This window comes from Lepidochelys kempii, chromosome 3, assembly GCF_965140285.1.
Source record: "Lepidochelys kempii isolate rLepKem1 chromosome 3, rLepKem1.hap1, whole genome shotgun sequence".
NCBI lineage: Eukaryota > Metazoa > Chordata > Testudines > Cheloniidae > Lepidochelys > Lepidochelys kempii.
Window position 1 is genome coordinate 77,386,489 of NC_136382.1, and position 25,335 is coordinate 77,411,823.

A 25,335-nucleotide genomic window follows, 5' to 3' on the forward strand; every position below is an offset into this window, starting at 1 on the left:
AAACACAGATAAATTTTTCTATTCTTCTTTGTATTAAGGTCCACATATCTGTAAGAATGGGATGTCATCACCAGTGTGCCTCTAGCGTGGGTGATAAAGTTAATAACTGTGGGCAAATATTATATACACTCCACTCTCAGCACATAGCTGGGATACTGTGCTGTGGAGCACTGCTGAAGGCAACATCAGTTAGCTGTATGCCCATCACCATAGTATCCAAGCACCTCACAAATATTAATTTATCCTTAATATACACTTCCGAAATAGGGAATTATTATTTATCTGTACTGCAGCAGCACCCAGAGGACCCAGTCAGGATTAGGACTCCATTATGCTGGTCACTGTACAAAGAATAAAGAGAAGATAGTCCTATCTCAAAGTTCTTAACATTAATATCCCCATTTTATAGATGGGGAACTGAAATTTAGCAAAATTACCGACCAGATTCTGAGCAGCCCCTTATCTCCCAAATGGGCCCATTGGCTTCACGTGGATGCTTATGGAGAAAGCCTTCAATGTGAGTGAAGGTATCAGAATTTGTCCCAAACGGATTATTTGTGTAAGTGTTCATCCTCAAGGGTAAGTGGCTCAAAATCTAGCCCTAAGTAACTTGCCCGAAGTCACACAAGACGTCTGAGAGTTTTTCTCTGCCCAAGACGACAGTACCTTTGCCTTTTCTGGTTCTTACTTGTTTAGAAAAGACTTGGTGGATATACTATCTGTCATGGCCAATATACGCACATTGTTCATGGAGAGAATCAGTTGCCTATGTCCATAACAAATAGTTCTGAGTTCTCATGCTGTACATCTTCTGTCAGGGCCATGTTCCCTGGATTGTCTGTGACCCCTCAAAGAAGTGCCCTATTCTTCCAGGCTGGCAGCATTGTCATAACTGTGTCTGATTTATGAAGCACTTTTCCCACTTTCACTGATGGGTGGGATAATTTGGAATATGGAAGGGACTGAAGAAAATTCTGGAGAGTTCTCAGTTTCTCTGTGGTCCACTGTAGTGTATCTATGCACAATGCTATCATGCCCAGGAGGAACATGAATGACTGTACTAGAGGCACTGTAGTACAACTGACTTCCTGTATGAGTGTTTACAGTTTGTCTTGCCACTCCTCCAAGAATATCACCCTATGCTTATTTGGAATCCAGATCTTACACTGAGCATCTAGGATCACTTTAGCTCTGGATGGGACCCTGAGGAAGGGATAAATATGGTTCCCTTCTTGTTTGAGAGCTATTATTAGGACCATTAGTGTCTTTGCACACTATCCAAAAGGTAAGGACTTGTGTTGGAAGTGATGTTATCCTTTGACATAGCATGATAACTTTCTGTGGGATGGTAATGGTAGAATATGGACTTATGTACCTTTCGGCTACAAGCAACAGAAAATTATTGCTGATTATTGCTAGGATGAATTTCAGAGTCTCCATCTTGAATTTCCATTATTTTTAAATGTGTTCAAATGTTTAAAATCCAGCACTTCGCTGCTTCTGCCCAATCTCTTTATAACTCTTTTTGAACAGGATGGAGCATAGGTCTTTGCCCTCCTCGTAAGAGGAGACTGATTCTATAGCCCCTTATCTATACGGAGAAGGTGTAAATAGCTTTTTCCTCTCCCATTTCTTTCCTGGAAAGGTTGAGTTAGAGTAGAAAATGAATCGGTGTCTAGGTCTCTTATGAAATTCTGAGTATCTCTTCTGGAGAGGTCCAGGACATGTTTATCCAATATGAACAGTGGCCATTGTTCTGCACACTGGAAAGGATATGATATTAAGGAGGCTGGATATTGTCTGATAAACTACAACTTCCTCCAATCTGTTCTTTCTCTCTCTACTGTACTGGTTTTCCCTCTAGTTGTACAAAGAAAGGCTTTTTAATATTTGAAATGTGGCTTTTTCTCTCTTCTTTACTGCCTGCCAAAGGCTAATGTTCTTTTGTCTTCTCCAAATACTCTACTCCCCCACCCCACCCCACCCCGGGAGTTTGTCAGTTCTCCAAAATGCATTCTGAGAGAGTATTTTGAAACACATGAGAGATGTTCTCTTGCACTTGTGCTTTCTACAAGGGAAACCAGAAGCAGAACATTGTATTGTAACCTATTGTTCTTGCTGAGAAATGTAGTGCATCAAGTGATGCATCTAAAACCAATTCTGTCACCAAGAAGATTTTTCAGACAAAGGGCCCTAGACCACAAGTTTCGTTGGTCTTGAGGAGAATGAGATGCTAAAACATCGCAGGCAAAATATTTGGAGGCAGTTGAAGCCCTCAAGGTTGGCCAAACTGGCCTCATAATTTCTTCTAAGGCATGAATCAACTGTCCAGTCCACAGAACCCTTGGAAGAAAATCCCCCTTTGTGGGGATCGCTGTGTCCTTTACAAGAAAGAAAAGAGCTGAGTTCATTTGGGGGAGAAACACCACGTTTTATGTAGACAAAGGTACTTTTTAGAACCTTTTGTCTTGTTTGTTTTAACCTTTCTTGGCTTTGGAGGAGACACCCATTTCTCCTTAGTGACATCCTCCAGGGCTTCATGAAGAGGGATGTATGGTTCCAGTTTAGATCCAGATGAGAAATATTGTGTAGTCTTTTCTGAGGAGATACAAGAGGTTGATTCCAGTAGTTTGGAAGTATCTTTCCTTGACTCCTTCCGTGCTCTGATCTTCTGATGCTGATCTTTGTGGAGTAGATGTGGAGTTGCCACTTGCTATTTCTCCAGCATGGCCTGCCCTGGCACAAGAGGCCTAGGTGACTCCTGCCTGGAATGAACCATTACTGAGGAGCCTGCCCACAAAAAGAGGGGAGAAGTGTAGAAGGCACATTAATTTTGCTTTCCCCTTCTTGCTTTGACCACCATTATTAGCTTGTTATGGGTGACAATGCACTGTCACCACTCAAGTACACCTCAGAAAGAGAGAAGAGAAAAATCACATTCTTACCCAAAGAAGCAGCTCTGGAAGCAAAGTTCAAATGTTTTAAGTCCAGTCAGTTCAAAGGGGGGTTGTTTGGGGAAAGACTGATGCTCTGTAGTAGTGTGGTTTGGAACTGCCTGTCTGCAACTGTGGAGGCAGAATTAAACTGGTAGGTTCTTCAGAACATGGGGCATTCCCTTCCTGATAGTGACGGAGAGGTCTGGTTCTGCCCCCAAAGCTACATGCAGGCTGAAGATCCACTGTAATAGATCTGTGGAGCTTCATACAATGAGGAATTGGCTCCATGTCTAGTTGGCAGCCGGTGTCAAGTGGAGTGCCCCAGGGGTCGGTCCTGGGGCCGGTTTTGCTCAATATCTTCATAAATGATCTGGAGGATGGTGTGGGTTGCACTCTCAGCAAATTTGCAGATGATACTAAACTGGGAGGAGTGGTAGATACGCTGGAGGGCAGGGATAGGATACAGAGGGACCTAGACAAATTGGAGGATTGGGCCAAAAGAAATCTGATGAGGTTCAATAAGGGTAAGTGCAGGGTCCTGCACTTAGGACGGAAGAACCCAATGCACAGCTACAGACTAGGGACCAAATGGCTAGGCAGCAGTTCTGCGGAAAAGGACCTAGGGGTGACCGTGGACGAGAAGCTGGATATGAGTCAGCAGTGTGCCCTTGTTGCCAAGAAGGCCAATGACATTTTGGGATGTATAAGTAGGGGCATAGCGAGCAGATCGAGGGACGTGATCGTCCCCCTTATTCGACATTGGTGAGGCCTCATCTGGAGTACTGTGTCCAGTTTTGGGCCCCACACTACAAGAAGGATGTGGATAAATTGGAAAGAGTCCAGCGAAGGGCAACAAAAATGATTAGGGGTCTGGAACACATGACTTATGAGGAGAGGCTGAGGGAACTGGGATTGTTTAGTCTGCGGAAGAGAAGAATGAGGGGGGATTTGATAGCTGCTTTCAACTACCTGAGAGGTGATTCCAGAGAGGATGGTTCTAGACTATTCTCGGTGATGGAAGAGGACAGGACAAGGAGTAATGGTCTCAAGTTGCAGTGGGGGAGGTTTAGGTTGGATATTAGGAAAAACTTTTTCACTAGGAGGGTGGTGAAACACTGGAATGCGTTGCCTAGGGAGGTGGTGGAATCTCCTTCCTTAGAAGTTTTTAAGGTCAGGCTTGACAAAGCCCTGACTGGGATGATTTAATTGGGGATGGGTCCTGCTTTTGAGCAGGGGGTTGGACTAGATGACCTCCTGAGGTCCCTTCCAACCCTGATATTCTATGATTCTATGAATTATCTGAAGCATCTGGAATAAAAGTTAAACTAACAAACAAATCAAAACCAAGCTCTATTTTCAGCTTTTTTTGATTGTCTGTGGTAAAAAAGTGATAAATATATTTTTATCATATCTGTAAGAACTACACTATATCCATAAATAATATTTTACATTTCACCATGAGCATGATCACCAACAATTATAACATGAGAAATTGATTTTTTATATATATATGTCTGTAGCTACTGTGAAATCAACTCACACATCTCTGTTCTCATATTAGAAAGAAAAAGCTAGCTGAACTCATGAATGTCAGCATTAGGGAGCAGAATACAAGGAAGTGCCATAGCTTATCACAAAGAGAAAGCCGCAGAACAGTACTAACCAAAGCAAATTAGAGGCCTCTATTCTTCCTTCTCTTTCTTTCAGACTGTATTTCCTTGAATCTGCTATTTCATTTTCTCTCTCCGCATAATTTTTTTCTTATTGGAATGAAACAGTACCTTTTCTTTCTGAACTTATAATGCCAGATGCTAAAAGTCAATGGAGCTATGCCAATTTACAAAAGCTGAAGATTTGGCCCTATATAAAGTGCTATCATGGGTTCTTTAGGTAATACCTAGTGGTGCAATCCAGTTCTTTTTTCAATATGCACAATTACTGCAACAATGGACTGCCACAAATAGTCTATAATTATCTCTATGCTTCTCATGGCTTTTTTTTTTTTTCGCTAATTTGTATATGAAACATCTGCAGCACAAGGTAGGTTGTGATGGATAACCCTCAAAAAGTTTGGAAGTACAATTTGGTTTGGATAAGCACCTGGTATTCTGAGTGTTTATGTGAATTTTATCTAAACCTCTTGACTCTATCAAATCAAGATCAGGGTTTCTTTTGAAGTTTCCAATACTCCTTGCCTTTACTCTGGCTGGAATTACTTGGAAGAAACTCTTCCTTGGGTTTTTTATCCAGCATATTTACTTCTAGTCCAAGACAGGACCAGTGGAAGGGATCAAAACTTTAAAAAGTAAAAAAAAGAGGGGGAAAAAATATCTCCAATTTTTTTCAAACTTCAAAACATATTAAATTTAGGTTTGGTTCTGGATAAAAGTTTGGGTTAGTTCTTATTCTATCCAAACTTGCACAGCCTTCACTCAAGGTAATAAAATACGTATGCTAAGAGCACTTCTTCACATGTTTGCTATGATTTCACTTATTATGTGTTCCTAACTAAATTTCACATTTAAAAAAATATGGAACAAATAGAATATTTTATTATTTAGGCGAGATCATCAAAACCCAGACTTGCACCTTTACAACTCCCAGTTCATACACATGAACCCTGACTTGAGCACACACATCAGGAATCACATGTATACAAGTCAGGCATGTTCAAGTCAGTCCTTTGAAATTCTGCCTCTATACTGCAATACCATCATTTCAGCAATTATCTCTTACCATGTATTCTGTGAACTGAAGTGATGTGGGGCATGCTGTTTTCATATGCTTCTCTGCTTTCAGGGGAAGTTTTTGTCAGGGGCAATGCTGAACGAGAACCCCACCAAGTATCCCTTCCAGGCTGTGGTGTGCCCAGGAAATATCTACCAGCCTCACACCTGCCTCCTTCACAGGCCTGAGTATGGAAATGTCTATCATCGGTCAACCTGGAATGGTCAAGTGCAAAACCATAGCAGAGAGAGCTGCGGTCTGAGTACTGTCTATAGGCACAGGAGACGTCATGGTGTTGAGAGCTCGGCCTTTCAGCAGGTTCCATTAATTGTGGAGAGGCAGTATCAGTTAGTGGACTTCCACCCCATTGGCTCTCATGGTCAGATTCAGATCTTTCTGTGTGAAATCCAGAATACTGTAACACAAAAGGAAAGGCAGAAGCATAACTAAACCAGAACAAGACACCATAAGCAACTAGACTGGGGGAAAAGGTTGCTCTTCTTCTGATGGGGACACATCTCACAGTCTTTTCCTGTACAGCATTCTGTGATGAGCCCATACCCAACAAGGCAGACATTAGAAAAGTCTGAAAACATTCCCCTCTCCCCTTTAAAAAGCCCTCTTATGACTTGTAAAGTCTAGCTCACCAAATTCAACACTGATGTTCAATAGTTCAATACTTCAGCTCCCTTCTTCCATTCAAAAGCAATTTTAAAATGGATTGAAATAACCTCTCGCCCTGGACACGCGCTCATCTCCAAACCAAAATTGAACCTGTTTTGAAATTCCTATTTCATGATCCCTATCCCTTCCACATATCTCGCTTTCTCACCTGTGGTGGCAGGTCTTCTCAGAGTTTCCTTTCTCACCCACTGCTGATGGAAAGGAAGGTTCCGGGGCACTCAGGGATTTCAAAATACTGTGGAGAAAAGCTCCAGAGTGCTCCTAAATTTTAAAGCAGTGGATCAGCAGGACCCCAAAGGGTTACACTGCCCTCCTGCATGAAAGCAAGGAAACAAACTACTGGAGACTATTTACCAGAAGCGGAGACTATTTACCAGAACAGGGGAAGAGGGTTATCTGGTCACCCCCACTTGAGAATAGTACTGAATCGTGGGGGAGGAGAGCACAAAAGGCAGACAGAATCAGGACCTGTCAAGGAGGAGCAAGATATATGGGGCCAGTTGGAGCAAGGCTTGTGCTTAGCGAGAATTAAAGGTAATGCTACATTTAGGATAAGCATATGAATTTCTGGATGCTTTTCTGAAAAAGTAATGCTTATTATAGCTTATGTATATTTCTATTAATTTGTGCCATCAAAATATATGGATCATTTTCTTACATCAGCTATACCCAAGATCATGGAGTGGGATGGGACCAAACATGCAACTCTCATCTCTCTAGTACTGCATATCAATGCCACAAATTGTAAGTTTAAAAAGAAAAAAAAAAGAGGGAAAAAAAGATCTCCAATTTTTTTCAAACTACAAAACATATTAAATTTAGGTTTGGTTCTGGATAAAAGTTTGGGTTAGTTCTTATTCAATATGCTTAAAAGAACCTGTAATTCTCAACTCCTCTCACTCTCCCGGTAAATACCCAGTAACCTTTTCTTTTGGTACAAATCAAATCTCTTTCCTAAAAACATAAGCTACCATCTCTTTCATTAAACTGAGTTGCTATGAAACTCTTCATTATCAAACAGAATCAAGGTCAATGCACTTACCAATCAAAACTACTGACCATATGTTTAACTTCAGGAAAGTTAAACCATCTGTGCAACTCCAGCAGTGGAACTATTTGGGTAGGAAGGGGGGCAGGGTTGTGTGTGTGTTTTTAATTGCTTATTTCTGCAGCATTTTGAGTTATGAACTTTGTTTGCTGACAAAAAAGGCTAATATGAGTCTAACCGAGAAATGATAGCAGCTTTGCATAGGCCAATCATGTTTTGTTATTTGTTCACAAAAGAAAATTCAATGCAAAAAGACCTACATACAGACTTACGGGCAGAAGATATGCGGGGTAGAGTAAAGACTAACAGTCCAGTACAACCCTATTTATCTCTCAGTCTTAGGAGACACCAGACCCTTTCAGATATATAGGGTTTTAGATGAAGGTGAGGGAATAAGAGGCAACAAATTAGTCTCTTTAAAACCAGTCTGGAAAACCATCCAACATTCTGAGCCTGGGATATAGGCTTCTCGGCCTTTGTTGGCTGCCCTTAGCTGGGGTATAATATCATGATATTATATCTTACTCTAGCTTAGCTCACATAAATGGACTTCAGTTAGCTGTTAATTTTTGTTAATTGGTGTAGCATTGTGTGCCAAACTAGTAAATAAACTCTTCTCTGCTCTTCCTAGCACAAACATCCTCAAACTTTTCTGTGACAAGGACATAGAGTTTGTTTTGAAATTTTTTCATAAAAAAATTAATTGGCAAAAATACGGCTTTTCAACTAAAACAAAAGTTTTAAAACACAAAAATTTATTTTGGTCACTTTTTTAAAAAAATTTTCCACACAAAAATGGAAACCAAAAAAATGAAAATGCTCCAGTAAAAGTTTTCACTAAAAATAAAAAATGCTTTTTGGTTCAGTTTTTAGATTGCAGTTTTCAAAAACTGAAATTTTTTACCAAAAATAGAATGGTTTCAGTGTTTTATTTTAAAAAAAGATGTTTTTTTTTCCCAAAAAAAGTAAGATTTCACATGAAAAATAACTGGCATTAAACTGGTTGGGAATTTTTTGTCAAAATGAATTTCCAATGGAAAACTGAAATTTTCTATAGGAAGGGGCAGTAGGGGCACCAGGTTTCCAAACCACTACTCCCATGAGGCAATGCTCCACAATGGGGAAAATGCAGTTTAATGATGTACTGACTAGAAATGAAGTGTTTTGACATTCCCAGATCAGAATGTTTAATTTCAATCAAAAATGTCAAAATGTTACATTTCAATATTTCCGAATAGCAATTTTTCAGAATTTCAGTTCTAAAAAAGTTTTTGAAATTTCAACTTTTCATTCCAATTTGGGATAACAACAAAATGTTGAAATGTTAGAATTTCTCACAGGAAAATTCCAAATTTTGCTCAGCTTTCATGGGTACTTTTTTCTCCTGGCTCTATTATGCAGCTATATTGCTACCAACATGGAAAGAGTTTTTGTCACTAATATATATATTTAGGTTGCAGTGACAATTTGTTTGACTTCTGTGGGGATCTTCTTCACATAGGTAAAAATAAGAGTGAATTCAACAGGTCTTACACACTTATCTCACAGAGCAGGGAACTATTCCAAAGGGCACATATCCAATGTGTGAGAAATGCACCAGGTAATGGGCGATATAGCCATGTAACCAAAAACAGCAAGACTTTGTACTTGATGTAAAGGGTTGTTATCTGAGATCTGATCTGGTGCAGCTGCTAGGCCCTGGGCCAAATTAAATTAACACAATGAGTTTTTGTGGCCCACATGGTCTAGAAAGCCTGCCTGTATATGACAGCATATCCTCAGTCCACAGCACAGGCAGACATAACCTAAAACATTTTCTTTTAAAGCTTCTCCACTTGGCATTGTCAGGCTGTCTCTACTGCTGCTTTCCCACCCTTATGTCTTCTGGGAACATAATGTTCACAGGTGGGGATCACTTAGGTGGGTAAGGGTGACTTTCCTCAGTGGTAGTTGGAGTAGGGTTGTAAAGCAGCAGCTCCAAGCTCTGCTGAAACAGAAATGAAAATGGCACCTCTCAAATTAGAATTAGGCTCAATTAGCCCAAGTGATGAAAGGGCACAGAAAACTGAATTTGGTTTCAATAGCAATCTGGCCAATCAGAAGCACTGAAAACATTGTTTTCTGTAAAGAAACTGCTCCTGCATAATTGAAAGTGTGCTGCTTTGCTCATTTTTCTCCGTGTCTGCTCTCAAGCAGTACTTTTTAGACATGTGGCTTGTCTAATCAAATTAGGAGATAAAGGTTGGGACAAGATGAAGGACTTCTTTGGCCTGAGGCAACACCTGAAATCAATCACACCTTCCAAAGCTAAAAATATAGTTGGCAGAAAAGGAACAACTACGAATTCAAATGATCTATTTCAGACCACTTCCAGTCCTCCAACGGCTTCCTGCTGGGCTGCCAGCTCCTGATAGACTGACCTGGCACTTCCAGACACTGGAGCTGTCTTCCAAAGCACTAGTTCAGTGTGCCAGCCTGATGAGAAGTGATCAGAGGATTTGCATCGACCCAGCAAGGGATCTTTTGGACTCACTGATGCTCCTTTTATCCCAGGAGAAGTTTCGGGAGGGTTTTATTTTGGGGGATAGAAAGAGGAAGAAATCAATCCTCCCATGGCTATCTAAAGCTTAGTTTAAGAGAGGCCATAAAAATGTAGTAGGCTACAATATTTTTGTCACTTTCCCCCATCAGACACACACCTGATCTCTCATGCCATAATACTGAATACAAGTGTCTCTCTGGCCTCAGCCCCCATCTTTCCATAGATAGCAACAGCAGCCAGCTTCACACACAATGCCAGATGTTCATGCGATGGATGTTACAGTTACCTAATTTCCTGGCAGCCTGCTCAGGTTTTTATCATTATAAACTGTTAAATATATAGTGAAATCCTCTCAGAGTGGAGTCCTCTTTTCCATGAAAAACTTTCACTAGATGCGGCATTAGCAGCTTTTCCTCTTGATTTGTGTCTTAGCCATGAGAAAAAACATCACAGATGCGGGCTGCATTGTACTAAGAACATATGCATGCTTTTAAATCACTTTTATCTTACTTTTTACTAATGTAACCCTGAAATGTAAAATATGTTCTTTTTGTATTCACTATTATAGGCAGAACAGATGGTGAAAGGCTTAGATTAAAGTAATACAGCATGTCCATTAAAATAACCCCCACTGCTGGTAAGTCTTCACCAGATCAGGAGTTATGTTTACTATAAAAAAGGGTTTTGCTTTGCTGTTTGGAATACATTGATAGTTGCCAAAGCTTTAGGCTACAGCAAGAAACAGTAAACAAATAAGAGGCTGTCCAGCAGGGGCCCAATCCAAATGTCCTTACATAGCCCTTTAAAACAGTGGGTGATTTGGCTGAGTGAGAATGAGTAAGGGCTGCAGAATGAATCCCGACCATTCCTTTTTAGTGGAAGTAGAGCAAAATTGGCATCAACATCAATTGCATGGCAACTTAGCAATAATTAATGTGCACTTATAGGGTAGTGTTATTGCTACAGTAAAAAAAGTATATGGTCTAATAATTACTAAAAACCCAACAGCTATTGAATATAGTCTTCGCCAAAGAGAACTAAGGAAGAGGTTTAGATGAAACAATAAAGGCTGATCAAAATCTGACCATAAAATGTTTCCATCAGAGGCTGAGAACTTTCAACTTTTCCTTTAAATGATCATTACTAATGGAAGATTAAACTCCAAAGCAATGGTTCAGACGATCACAATTAAAATGTTTTGCCAATCTTGTTGCTATTTCCTGTGTACAGAATAAATGAGGCCTAGGGTTAGCTCTTTGGAATATAGAATAAATGGAGGTCCAGAGCTAGATTTTGGGAGAACCCAAATAGATTTATAGTAATAGGGCAGAGGAGGAGGAAAGGGACATCCTTTAGCCAACTCAGTCATTCTTTTCTCTAATAACCCCATCGGTCTCTTATCCCTTCTCCTATATTGAATCAGGCTTCACAAGCAGAGTACTGATCAATGCATTCAGACAGCAGCAAACCCCACAATCACATAATGAATATTGGTCTGCCCTTCTCCCATCCTGAGGCAGGCTTTGCAGGTCCCTGTTCTGCTATAGTCAATTTGAATTAAACAAATTCTGACAAGAATTGAAATTCGACAAAGTCACTTTTAGTGAAAGAGAGTCTAGTAGAAGGATTCTGCTCTGCAAATACCCTAGTCCACCTTATTCAGCGATAACGTGAGGTTTGAGAAAAATTTTAACAGTGTGTTAAGTGAGCCGAGCTCCTCTCCTCCTGCCCAAGTAATGACCATGCAACTGAGACTTATTAAAATCTGTTTTTCTTACAGTCCCCATCTCACGTAGCTGCCCTAGTGGTACACAGCTGGCAAAGGAGTAGATTCTCAGGCATCACTCAGTAAAGCATATTTTTCCCCATTTTTCTTCTAAGAGTAAGGAAGCAAGGCAAAAAAAAGAAAAGTACACACATTTAAAAACCATCAAGAAACCCACTGACAGCTGGGTAACCCCAAGGGATCTCCATGTCCAATGGCACTAATTTTAGTAAGAATCTCCCCCCCCCCAAAAAAAAAAAAAAACAGGCTCTGTATGTGAGCCAAAACCCTTACCGTCATTTTATAACCATGCTTTTGAGTCACTCTCCAATTCTCCACAACTGAGTGACAGATTATGTGGGCTGGAAACTGATGGGCACAGGCAATACCACCTGCTGCAAGTTCTTTACAACAGCTTTGGTTGGTCTTTCAACAGTTTATTCAGTGACTGGAAGGGATGAGGTACAGACAAGCTGCCAGCATTGCTTGTGGCGGGGTGCTATAATATACAGTATGACTGTTTTTCAATAAATTGACAACCAGCACTGTTGCCGCTTTATATATGACAAAACCTCTGGTTTTACTACCAGTTTAACTGGTGATAAGGATGTAAATTGAATTGGAGACTAGCCATTCAGGCAATAACCACTACTAAATTAAGGCCCAAATGCATGAGGGTTGCTAAAGGTGCTAGCAAACGAAAAATGTTGGTGGCAAGGAAGAGGAATCTGTATGGATACTAATCTCACGTAAGAGAGAGAGAGAGAGAGAGAGTTGGGGGGTAGGGGGGCGCCTTTGGATGAAACTAAGAGTAGTGAACACTATCAAGGGACAGTGCAAAACAATGGATGAGTTCAGATGTCCAAAAGATAAAACAGTTGAATATCTCATTGGGAATATTTTGTAGATACAATTTTGAGAAATTGTAAACACATTTTATTAGAACTGTTCATTGTGGAGCATTCAAGAGGAAAGGCTCTTCTGGACCAAGTCCTGAGTAACACACACAAGTGTAATGTGATCAAAATATGAAGTAACAGTAACTATAATGGCCATTTTCAAAACTGGCTTCACAAAGTTAGGAATCTGAGTTCACCCTGAGGTGCCCAAATAAGTATCCCCATTATCAAAAGTGCTTGATATCCAGCAGCTCTCACTGCAGTAAGTTAAAACTGCTGGGTCCTTTTGAACTTTTGAAAAACAGGCCACTTATTTAAGCACCACAATATGAACTCGAGATCCTCACTTTAAGAACCCAGTTTTGCAAATATTTGTCTTGCAGGGGAATCATATAAGAGGTAACACTATGAGCCAAATATTCAACTGGATTCCTTACAGGCATCCACAGTTATCTGACTGTGCACCGCGTATTCATGCAAGTATCTCCACTTGGGGCACTTGAGTAAGGCCCACAGGACTGGGCTCAATATTTGGTAGCCACAACAGTTTCTATGCTCAACAAACCATACCTTCCTGATCAAATATGGGGTTCTGTGCAGCCAAAGAGTTGTATGAACAGATTTTTGCAAACGTGTCTTTGGAGAGCCATTGGAAAATTGACCCCACACAATAGTCAGGAGATTTTTTTTAAATGTAAGCCTGAATATGAAAAAAAGGGAATTAATGTCTATTGAAACCTAACACCATCTGCCTGTGTTTCCTTTTTCCATTCACAACTTTGTGCCTGGAGGAACCTTCTTCCTCCAGTGCACCAAGCATCATCATCCTGACCCTTCCCAGAAACTCACTTCTTTTAGCAAACATTTCACCACTAGTCTCCACTCACGTGCTTCCTACTGCCTTTCCTTCTCCTGATAATTATAGGGCTAGAAAAATAGCTTATGAAAAAATAGGATCATACCATAACTGGATCATTCAAATGGGCACAACTCAAAGTCCCCAGATACCAAACAACAAAAATGCTACACCAAGAGCTTTTTCAACTCTCCAGTTGTCACTCACCTATGAAATCCCCACCATATATTATTGATGATGATGATTTATTGATGCTGCACCATACTGTACATGGTATTTTACAGACAATTAACAACACATCCCTACCCTCAAGATCTTATAGTCTAAGGACCCAATTCTGCCACCCTCTACTCATATTGAGGAGTACTTTCCTCAGCCCTTTCTAATTTCCTGCTTGAAAGTCAGCCAAAATCAAGTTATGCAGTAAAGAAAGCTTTGTAATATAAATATGTTGTTCAAAGACAGCTACCTGTGGATACGGTGATGTCCTTGATTTTGACTTTGTGCTTGAGAGCCGTGATTTGCTTCCCTTTCTATTGTCCGTTATGGTTGGAGTTGAATTTGAGTATGAGAATGATGGCTTGGTTGCTGTCACTTGATCCAGGGAGAGTTGTAGTCCTTTATATTCGGTATCCCTATTAAAGGCAGAAGTAGAAGACATAAACTCACTCAATATCTTAGTCAGACCCGTTTTCCTGTTTGATGGGGGATGGAAACAATTAGTATCTGGGGTGGGGACATCCAGGACAACTGTATAGCTTTAGTTTTTCTCTACAATATGTATAATTAGAAAAGCCTAAAAATGAAACTAATGTCTCATTCTATTATACAGAGAAATAGTGGACTCAGAAGTAGAGCTGGTCAGAGAAACTTTGACATAACCATATTCCATTGGAATATATGGTTCCTTTGAAATCAAAATGCTTCATAAGATTGGTTGGTTGGTCCCAGAATTTCATTTTGGAAGGAAAACAGGATAAAAGTTTTGCCAGTGTCAAAACAGACTGTTATGACATTTTTGAAACAAAATATTTCAATCACCCCAAAATGAATTTTTTTTCTGGAATTTTCCTTCACAGAGCATTTCAAAAATTTCAGGTTTCACTCAGATTCAGAGCCAAAAAAATCTTCACAAAACGGAACTCCTGTCTTTCGCACAGCATTACTCAAAAGATGTGCAGACAAGTAACAAACGCTGTGCTATGCAGTTATCAGAGAATAAAAGAAAGGGACAGATTCTCCAAAGTTGGATGATCGCACATACACACTGTCAAAGCTGTTTCTTTGCTCAAAGTGAATGTTAAAATACACTTGTTTAATGTTTCATGATAAAATCATTCAGAACACTATGTTACTGGGAGGGAGGGGAGAGGAATCCTCCACTCCAAAAAATATGCGTATTTCACGGTCTAGGTAGAAGCTGGCAGTAGCTATGGTGGCAAACATTTAAAAAATGACTTTCCTATGACTATTTCATGACTCTAAAAAATGTCTACACAAAAAAAAAGTGTCCCAGTTTTTTTATTTTGAAAATATGGTTACCTTATACACTGCATTCTCCCCATCTTGGAGCTCCACTTTCTTCAGTAATACAAAGCAGTGATGATGGGGACTTTTGAAAATATCACAAGGCAGTGAGTTTGTAGCTATGCAGTTAAAGGGGTGTGGATGGTGGATTTTGTTTTTTTTTTTAAAACTGACACATATACAACTACCAGTGACAGAACAGTAAATCAAGGGATTTGTGAATATTATTTTGGCAATCTCTGAATTCAGACTGCTGTGATTTGTGAGATCATGAATATTGATGAATATTTGTGAATATGTTTGCAAATCGTGAAACTTCCACAAAATATCCATCCAAAAATTTACTATTCATTATTCCCCCGTTTAAAGATCTTCAATAATACAATCAGGGAGAATTAAAAAAAAATACCATAAAACTTAAATGACGAATCACTGAGTAGCCAAAAATACCAGTTCACAAAGTCAGAAGGTTATTTACTCCAACTTTTTAGTGAATAGTGTATACAAATACATTCTAAGAAAATCAGCAATAGTTCATACTGAAAAAAGAAAAAGGAGTACTTGTGGCACCTTAGAGACTAACCAATTTATTTGAGCATAAGCTTTCGTGAGCTACAGCTCACTTCATCGGATTTGCTCACCAAAACGGGGATAAATTCTTAGGATAGAATTATGCCCTTGATCTGTGTGACTCTGTGAGGAGAATAGGAAGTGAGCAGCCCCCATCTTTCTGCATGATCACGTAGAACCTACTCTGATCATGTCTTGTGGAGAAGGAAGAAAGTAAGAAGCTGCATTCCTCATCCTGCCTCCCACAAACCAGCAGGGAAGTGGGAGGAGCCATGGCTCAGCCTCTCCTTTGTGCCAGTCAACAGAGCAAGAGGAGGACAGGGGAGGAATTGTGACTCACAATTCTTTTCTGGGGCAATGCAATTGCACATTGCCTCATACTCAGAACTGAATCTAAAGGTTCAGTCTAGCCCTTAATGAAAACTATTAACAACAAATCATTCAACAATCTCTACCTACCGTATCCTGAACCATAATCATACATATATTGATGTAAGCCATGCCAGTTAAAAATATACACGAACTGTGCCCCAGCCTCTGCATCTCTCTGCTTAGTACAATGAAACTCCTTCAAATAAATACCATGGCTGCAGGGACAAACCTGATAAATGACTGAAAGCTTCCATATATTCAAATGATTAAATATAATGAATCTCTGAATAGCTACACAAATAAACCTGCTGAACAGACAAATTAATTTATGGTCAATACATCTGTTTCCAGACTAAAACTTGTTTGTACCAGGTAATCAACAAACCTGTTAGTAGAACAGATTTCCTATTGAAGGCCTTGTCTCTCTGACAAGAAACATACCGTACAGTATAAATAAGCCACTGTAATTAGAGCAGTAGCTGGGTACAGTATCTCCCGTTTACAACAGACAGATGTTTCCACAGTGTATAATTAACTTTTTGTAATGCTTAGCTACTTCTTTGAGGAATTCATGTCTCCAAACTGTGCCATATTTGGATCTGTGTTTCAAATACCCCAAATATTGAGAGTGTTTGGATCCAGGATTTTGATTTGTCTTATTAGAGAAGTAAAGCCCAGAAACAAAATTTGGAGCTCTGTTTTTATCCTCATTAATTTTGGGAGTGTTTGGATTCAGGGTTGTGGTACAAGCTTATCTCTACGCACAAGGCATCTGTTTCTGCACAGTTGAGTACTACCAATTTTCTCTTCAATTGCATGAAAGGTCAAATGCAATATTAAAATGAAGGATGCTAACATTCTGTAGCTAGTCTTTACATTTAATTATTAAAACATCCCAATGTATTATCAGTGGTCTTCAAAAAATGTTCATAACTTCCAACTATGACCGAACACCTTTCCAGTGGCAACAAGACAGCAGGGAAAATTAATATTAGGACAAAACTAAGGAGACAAGATGTTCACAACTTTACTAGTAAGTACCAGGGTTGTTTTCTTAGTGTCTCTGTCTTCTGCTCCCCCAGTATCTATATGATTTAAATGGCTAATACAACTTTGTTGGCTATCCACTCCTCCTACTACAACCTAGCCCTCTTAGCTCCATGTCCACCCTGGAACAGAAGCCTTCACAGGAATGCAAAGTACCCCTTCATTATAACAAAGAAGAAGATAAAAGGAGATGGGATGAAATGGCCCCCCATCACTACTTGCATCACAATCCACTACTCCAATACCATCCTCTGACAGCTGCGCCTGTTTAAGGACCAACATTTAAATCTTCCAAGCTACAATGCAGGACAACACTGCCAGGCCCTCAGGATCTGGGGAACTGTAACACCAGCACCTTAAAATGACCTTGAATTGCAATACCCCATCCCTTCCCTAATCTCCACTATCACTGGGTTGAGAAGATGTCCCACAAGAACACCATACACTAGGATAAATCCTAAAGCTAACTGCTCAGTCAGTAACCTCAGTAAACAGAGGCGAAGAAGAAAATAAGAGCCTGAAGCTCCTGCAGCTGAATGCAAAGTCAGTGGTCACCATCTATCATCTCATTTTGGATGGAGCACATGGCCCTGCTTACATCATTAAGACATGGTTCAATGCCACCTGCAACCCTACCCCACTAATCCCCACAGGATACTCTACATCACAACTCAAGACAGATTTCAGAATGCAACAGAAAAAAGACAAGACATTGAGTAGCAGTTCTGCTCCCCTCCAATCTCAGATGCAAAAGACAGTTCATCTAAGACACAACAACATCTGATTGAATCCATATGATCTGTGAGGCAAACGATAAAAGGAACATCAGACTGATAGTAAGGTACGTAACTGCAGCTGAAAACTCTGTCATCTTCATGGACGAACGTACAGAGCTGCTGCCCTCCATGGCATTGGAATCCCCCAGATGCCTTGTCTTCAATTACCTCAACCTTCAGATAGACTGTCTCAGTGATACAGTAGCACTTGATCTCATGGCCCATATGAAAACCATAGGATTCTCCCAGTCAGTCTCCAACCTACACATGCAGCCAGACATTATGTTAGATCCAGTATCCAGTGCTAGGCTGAAGATATCAACAACATACCACTGTCCCGGTCTGGTCACCATCTATCCAGGCAGAGGTCAGAGCTTTCCCTCCCTCCCACTAGGGTAGTGAGCAACCAAAGCGGATCTGCTCCTGAAAAACTCCAGAGCTTCCTCAATTTCCAACTCACCCTATTTGAACAAGCCACCCAAATACAAGGCCAATGCACCAATGAGTTAGTACAATACACAGTCACTTTTCTCCACTACTATTGATGCCTTGGCCCCAAGCTAGCCACTCACCCACAGTGATCAAGAAGATCACAGTGGTTCACAGATGAACGACAGCAGATTAAGCACACGGGCACAAAGTTAGAATGGCAGTAGTGCAAAAATACATTCTGACTCCCTCCACCTGCAGCACAAACACCCACAGGACAACTCCACTACTATAACGGAGGCACAACCAGCCTTCTACCCCTCCCCAGTTAGCACTGTAGAATCATGGCCAGACAAGTTATTTTGCATAGTGAGCTGGCTAGTCAGCCCAGACTGCATAGCCCCGACACCAGACCAAGCATTGACTGTTGTGAAGAGCTGTCTCCACTGATAAGATCAACCAAACACATATTGAGCTAACTGGGGAAAAACTCCACCCCAACCAGGTTGTATTATCCATCCCATTACCCCAACTAATTTTGGTCCCATCACACATGCCAAAGCTCAGGAAGCTCTGAAAAATACCAGAGCTACAGATGAAAATGCTCCACGCTCCTGTGAAAAAGATCCATTCCCCTCCTGGCTGGTAATAGCGAGTAAGACTAGGCTGGGTTTTGACCCTGCTCCTTTTTCCCCTTCTCCCTGACCAGAGGGAGCAACTGGACTCTGAGAATGAGACAGGAAGCCTCCTTACTCCCCAGCTGAGGCTCTGAATTACTGAGCCTGTGCAAGGAAAAAGGCTGGAGCTGGGGATTACACACACCACTGGGAAGTAAGAGACCATGGCATGGTAGATAGGCAGTGTGCTGCAACCTGCAGTGACATAAGAAAAGGGAGATTCATGCAGAAAAATTATTGCCTATGAAATAAAAGAGTTCAGTGGATCCTCAAAACCCAGCCTTTTGCTGGACTCTTTCATGATTGGCCCTCCTTTTGCCTCATTTGAATGTGTTTCACCATGGTGATGAAAGCATCTCTGGGGTCCATGAGTGCTCTGTCAAAAACAGAATATAGCCTAATAATTTATGCAGAAGACATATAAAAGTATTGGAACAAACTCTTGCTCACAAAAGTTAAAAAGGTTCTAACTCATCAACTCTTACCACCAGATACACATCTGTATTGATGCATCATAACTCTATACCATAGAGCATGGGAGTCTAACTTAACAGCAGTAACACCACACCGGTGATAGGAGCAAATTGTCATATCAGTACTTGCCAATCTGTGGCAGTGGCTTACCTCTCTATTGTGGTACTGTGGCTGCTGGCTCAGTTTCCTTCACTGGGTAATTTATCCATCCTGCTCAACCCATACTCCACCCATTCTGTAATACAACAGCAAGTCTTCTCACCTTTGCCACAGAGAACTGGAGGAAGAACTTTCTTCACCTTCTGCTAGAAGTTCTGGCATTGAGTCCCTGAAGGTGGTCACCAGAGTGACCAGGCCCAAATTCTATGCCCTCTACACCTCTTTACTACTTCCAGGCCCCTTACTAGAAAGGCCCAGAATTTTTCTCCTTCTACAGCCTCTTCTTGTTCTTCAGGAAAGGGAGATGTTTATATCATCTAGCACTTCCTCCCAGCACTCCTTGCTGTAACAGCTTCTAATTCCCATTAGTCCTGGGAACTACAACTCCCAGAATTTCTCTATCCTAAGACGAAGCAAGAAAAGAGCCTGTAGTTTATGTTAAAGGGCCAGTATGCCCTTTTACACAATCATATTCTAAGAGCAATGCCTTGAATTAGCGTTAATCCACTAACACACGTTGACTCAGTACAATGTGACTTTGGTATTATCTGAACATAAATGTGAGTGTAAGGGGCTATTTATACAATAGGGTTATGCATTGTAAATGTGATTATGTAATGTTACCGAAGAGACATAGCAAGCATCTGTCCCCACAGCAGAAAGCGTGTTGTAGTTTTAATTGTTCAAGCTATTGAGCTATGGGTTGGATCCACTAATTACATATAGTCATCATTCCCTGGGCGTATACACAGGTATTGTATTGTTGTTTTAAAAATAACATATTTCTGCAATTGGCATTTATGTTGGTTAGTGATAATAAAGAGCTATTTCTGCCAATCTGACAGAAAATGGAATAGAAATGGGAATGTTAAAGTGAAATAAGAAAGGAAACCCATACTGCTGGAAGTTCACTGTAATCCATACTCAGTCTGTTTCACTGAGTTCCTGCCATTTAGTTTAATTACGCCAGGATCGAGAATAAAAGTCTAACTTTTCTTTGTGTCCGAGCACAGTTCTATAATAAATCATTTTTCTACTTCTGAAAAAATGCCCACTTGTATCATTGCTGCTTTCTACCCCCCTCTCAGTGTTGACAAAGCCTCATTCAGCTGATGAATAAAAGAAAACCAGATTCTTGCTCTTTGTTGTCTCCATTACTTTCTGAAGCAGCAGGTGTCACAACAGACTGGACAATTTTCTCATCTGTTACGCCTGGTACAGAGCATATCGGCAGTATATGTGCTGAAAAAAGCCACAGTCTGCTTAGGAGATATGTCAGGAGGGGGATTCATGTTACCTTCCTTAATGCTGTTAGTAGTGATTGGTGAACCACTGGAGATAAAATAAACACTTTTCCACTCTCTACTCCCTTCATTTGAAATGTAAAGCAAACTCTTTTTGAAATTCAAAAACATTTTGTGATGTTTCCTATCCACCTTCCCTTTAGTTTTCAGTTTAATACACCTCTGAACTTCCAAGTTCAAGCCAGGACCAGAAGCAGAAGTGCCAATATACAATGAGAAAGGCTGCTCTCTGGCATTTCTCACCTAACCAGAAGCAGGAAGTATCAAACATCTTGCAAGAGCTCAGCTCTTGTCAGATTTCCAAGCTAAGGGCCCAGTCCTGAACCCATTTATGCCAATGGCAAAAATCAGTGAGATCAAGAGCAGACTTTCGTTTTGGATACTCAAGGAGTTTGTTTAATTTGAATAAGTATCCAAACTTTACAGTGCTTACCTGAACTGAAAAGAACCTCTGAACCTTTTGCAGTTCCCTCATCACCTGTTACCAGACTTCATTGGTGTTCTGTTGACCTTGGGCTAATCACCTCACCTCTCTGTGCCTCAGTTTCCTCATCTGTAAATTGGGATAATGATACTCACCCTCCTTTTTAAAACATTTTTGGATGAAAAGCACCACACAGGCCTGATCCAAAGTCCATTGAAGTCAATGAAAAGGCTCCCGCTGACTCAGTGGGCTTTGGATCATTAGGCCCTTCAAGAGATTACTTACTATTATTGTTAATAATAAGACTAGTTTGGGCAGCTATAGTTCTGAGTTCCAGGCATTTCTTTCTTCACAAGTGGCATTCAAACATTTGCATTGGTAGCATACAGCTTGTGGAGTCACAGACATATCTTCTCCCATCATAAGAGTCCCACACTGCAAATCACATCAAACCTTCAAACACTGAACAATCTGCAAACTAAGGGCTTATCTACACGGTGCGGTAGTGTGCATTAGAAGAGTGTAAATTCTAGTGCACACCAATGTATCATACACTAGCTGGCCCATGTGGACCCTGCTTTGCACACTAAAAACTCTTTACTGTGCGTTGATGTAGTGCTGTTTGAAACAGGTCAGCAGGATCTACCTGGGCCAGTTACTGTGCAACACATTGGTGTGCATTAGAATTCTTCCACACACACACACACACAGATGCATACTACCACACCCCGTTAACAAGCCCAAAGGGGCTGTATCAAATAAATGGTATTTTCAGGAAAACTCAGGCATGATGTTTCATATAAAGAAACATTTAGATGCCTGCAGATGTTTTCAAAAAGCTACTGCTGGGCAAGTTTTGTATTTTTCCTGCGTGGTGTCTTCTCCCAGATTGTTAGTCACTCCTGCTGTCAGATTGGTCTGACAGTTAAATAAAAGAGAATTCTGGCCTCTAGATCATCATAGTACAGCTGCATTTCCAACAATTAGGAGATGCAGCTTGTCATTCCCAGCTACATGTATACACAGAAGTAGTATGATTGTCAGCCAAACCGCAACACTTTGTATGCTTGAATTCACAAGGTTTTGCCCAAGTGAAAATGTGTGTCAAAGATCTGTAATTGTTTTATAAATAAAATGCTTATGATAGCTTAGGATACAAAGATCATTTACGTCTGTACTCACATGTAACTTGGAAAAAATGTAGAATTCATAAAATAAATGTAACAAAATATGACACGAATTTCATTCTGTGATGTGAGTCTATAAAAAGTATATCTTTCAAATGTAAGGTGTCTCAGAACACAATGGGCCAAAATCACATCTGGTATATATCCAGTGATTGTGTAAGTAAATGGAGCAATATGTATTTGTGTAGAGCTCTCAAAGGCTTTTGGATGTTAGAACCTGCTTGATAATGATAAAGTTGGCTAAGGGAAAGGCTGTCTACTATACTTTTTGAAAAGTGCCATGAGAACTCTAACGTCTACTTGGACAGTCACCAAATACATAAAGAAAGGAGCTTAGTTCCACATTTCATTTGACAGCAACTCTAACAGTGAAGAACCTCACAGCACACCCCTACAAAGTCAGCACTGGATATGTTGTTGGATTGACTGACTTTTTTAGCATTGTTTTCCATTACTTTAAATTTGTAATTTTTTTTAAAGCACATTCTAGAACAAACTAAAACCCTGCTAAATGAGGGGTAAAATGGAATTTTCTTCTCTTTAAAAAATGCTTCCTTTGGAAATTGATCTTTGGCTACATTCTCACTTCAGTGTGTCATGATTTATGCATGCGCAGTAATTCCTATTAGTATTAATGGCACACTGGCACACAGATATAAATTCTCAATATGAGAATATTCCCATTACTACAGGCATTTTACTGTTGCACAGGCTACACCTCTCACCTCAATCGTTATCAATGACATTTTTATATGCTGAAATTATTTTGTTTTAGTACCACTGACACTTTTAAGACACTGGACTGGGACCCTTGAAATCTGGGTTCAAGCCCCAGCTCTCCCATAGACTCCCTGTGTGACCTTTACCAAGTCTCAAAGTGGGAAATTTTTCAAAAGCACCCAGCATGGGCCTAACTCTGCCCCCACTGAAGTCAATGGGAGTTTTACCGATTAGTTCAATGGAAACAAAGTTAAGAGCCTTGGGAGCTCTGGAACATCCCACCTGTAATCTTTCTGTCTCAGCTCCCCATCTGTGAAAATGGGGATAATATTTCCTTTCTCTCATCCTCTGTCTCTCTTGTCTATTTAAAATATGAGCTCTGCAGGGCAGAGGTTGTCTCTTACTATCAGTATGAATAACATATAGCAAAACAGAGCCCTGATCTCATTTGTGGCCTCTATTTGCTGCTGTAGCACAAATAATAAGTCTTATGGGGCAGGGACTATCTTTTTGTTCTGTCTTTGTACAGTCTTTAGCACAATGGGGTCCTGGTCCAGAACCCAGGGCTCCTTGGTGCTATAGTAATGCAAATTACTGTATTATTATTATTAAGTGTATTTACAGAAAACAGTACCAAAGCCACTATTGATGCCAAGTGTTCCTTATTATTTGAGCATCTCCATATATTTAACCTAAATGTTTTTGACTCTGTCCTATACCGTTTATCCTTGATTAAACCTTTTCTAGATAGTTAATCATTAATGATTTATTTACAGTTGCTGTGCAAACAGTTCATTCACACCCATGACATATCAAATTTCAGAGACATGTTCTTTAATTGGATTCATTTATTTCTAATCTGCTTAAGCCCTCACTACTGTAATGCTTGACTAAATATACATTAAACTCTCCTATTTAAACTGCTAAAATAAATTTGAGATGTATTCTATGAATAAAAGTACTTGATTGAACACATGTATTACCACTGTTATTATGTACCTACCTGAGCAGAAATTATTAAAAATAACTCAATAGATAAGCACTTGTGATGCTTATGCAAAAAAAAAAAAGGCTTCAGAGTGGTTGCTTTACACTTTTTGGTAAAGATTCCCAGAAATAGGAGGCTAAATTTATGCTCTTAAGTCCACAGCTAGGAACTTAAATAAATTGGTCTGATTTTCAAAAGTGCTGAGCAACCAGAAGCTTCCGTTGGCTTCAATAGGAGATGCTGCATGCTCAGTGCTTTCTATTTTAAAATCAACTCAATTATTTAGAGGGGAGATACTCACCCCCCAACTCTGGCTCCTTTACCCCTGGGCAGAAGCAGCGTAAAAAGTGCTAAAAGCCCCAGTTCTGGCTGCAGGAGGATTCACCTACCACAGGTAGTGCCTTCCCAGGACCTCTTTGAAAGCCCTGGATAAGGGTGAGGCTGGGGATGGGAGGGGCATGCCAGGGGCAGGGCCACATCGCTGCAGAAGACCCTCAAAGCACTGTAGCCCACATTGCAGCCTGGGGAGGTTGCTGTAACTTTAACAGTCCCCCAGAGCTATCTAAGTTACTCCAGGGGCTTCTTCAGCACCAGAAGCAGCCAAAGATTGGGAGGGCACCAGAATGGCTTAAAGCCATGCTAGCCCCCCACCATTGGGCTGTGAGTTTTGTGCTGCATTTCTTAGAGGACAGTACAGACTCTCATCCTATGCACCTAAATACGGACTGAAGAGTCTAACTTCAGGCTCCTATTTTTGAAACTCTTGACCTTTGGCCCCTATCCAAGAGAGAAATGCTATCGTTTATAGTTTCTGCGTTCACCACAGAGCAGTCTCCAGAAATTAAGAGCCACCACATGGCATTGAGGTCACTGATAATAAATTCTGGGCCTGGTATAAGCGGATGCAGCTCCCACAGAAGTCTACGAACCAAATTCAGATGTGGCATAAACAGTGTTGTAGGTTACACAGCATATGCAGATTGATCAGGCGTAAGTGGTAAAATCATGTAACTTGCGCTGATTTTGATTGGACCTTCAATGGGCGTGTAAAATGAGTGTAACATACATGCTAAGGGAACAGAAGAGAGATGTGGCAAAAAATGTAATGTAGCCTGTGAAATAAAGCAGGGTCTCCTGTTTTATTTACATCCTCCTACTAATTGCTGTTCCTGTTATACACCTTTTCTGTCTCCTCAGACTTACAGCTGGTTGGGAATTTTCTAA

The 25,335-nt window shown here is 40.4% G+C and overlaps 1 protein-coding gene across 4 annotated transcripts in view; it reads right to left on the reverse strand.

Annotated features, from left to right (window-relative positions):
• SIM1 (SIM bHLH transcription factor 1) overlaps positions 1-25,335 on the reverse strand; it is an 87,032-nt gene that overhangs the window by 30,840 nt on the left and 30,857 nt on the right. For all 4 annotated transcript variants that reach the window (XM_073336862.2, XM_073336856.1, XM_073336858.1 and 1 more), the window contains 2 exons: positions 13,927-14,092; positions 5,673-6,078 (listed from right to left, as the gene is read on the reverse strand). In XM_073336862.2, coding sequence (XP_073192963.1) covers positions 5,673-6,078; positions 13,927-14,092 — 572 coding nt within the window. The remainder of the gene's footprint in view (positions 1-5,672; positions 6,079-13,926; positions 14,093-25,335) is intronic.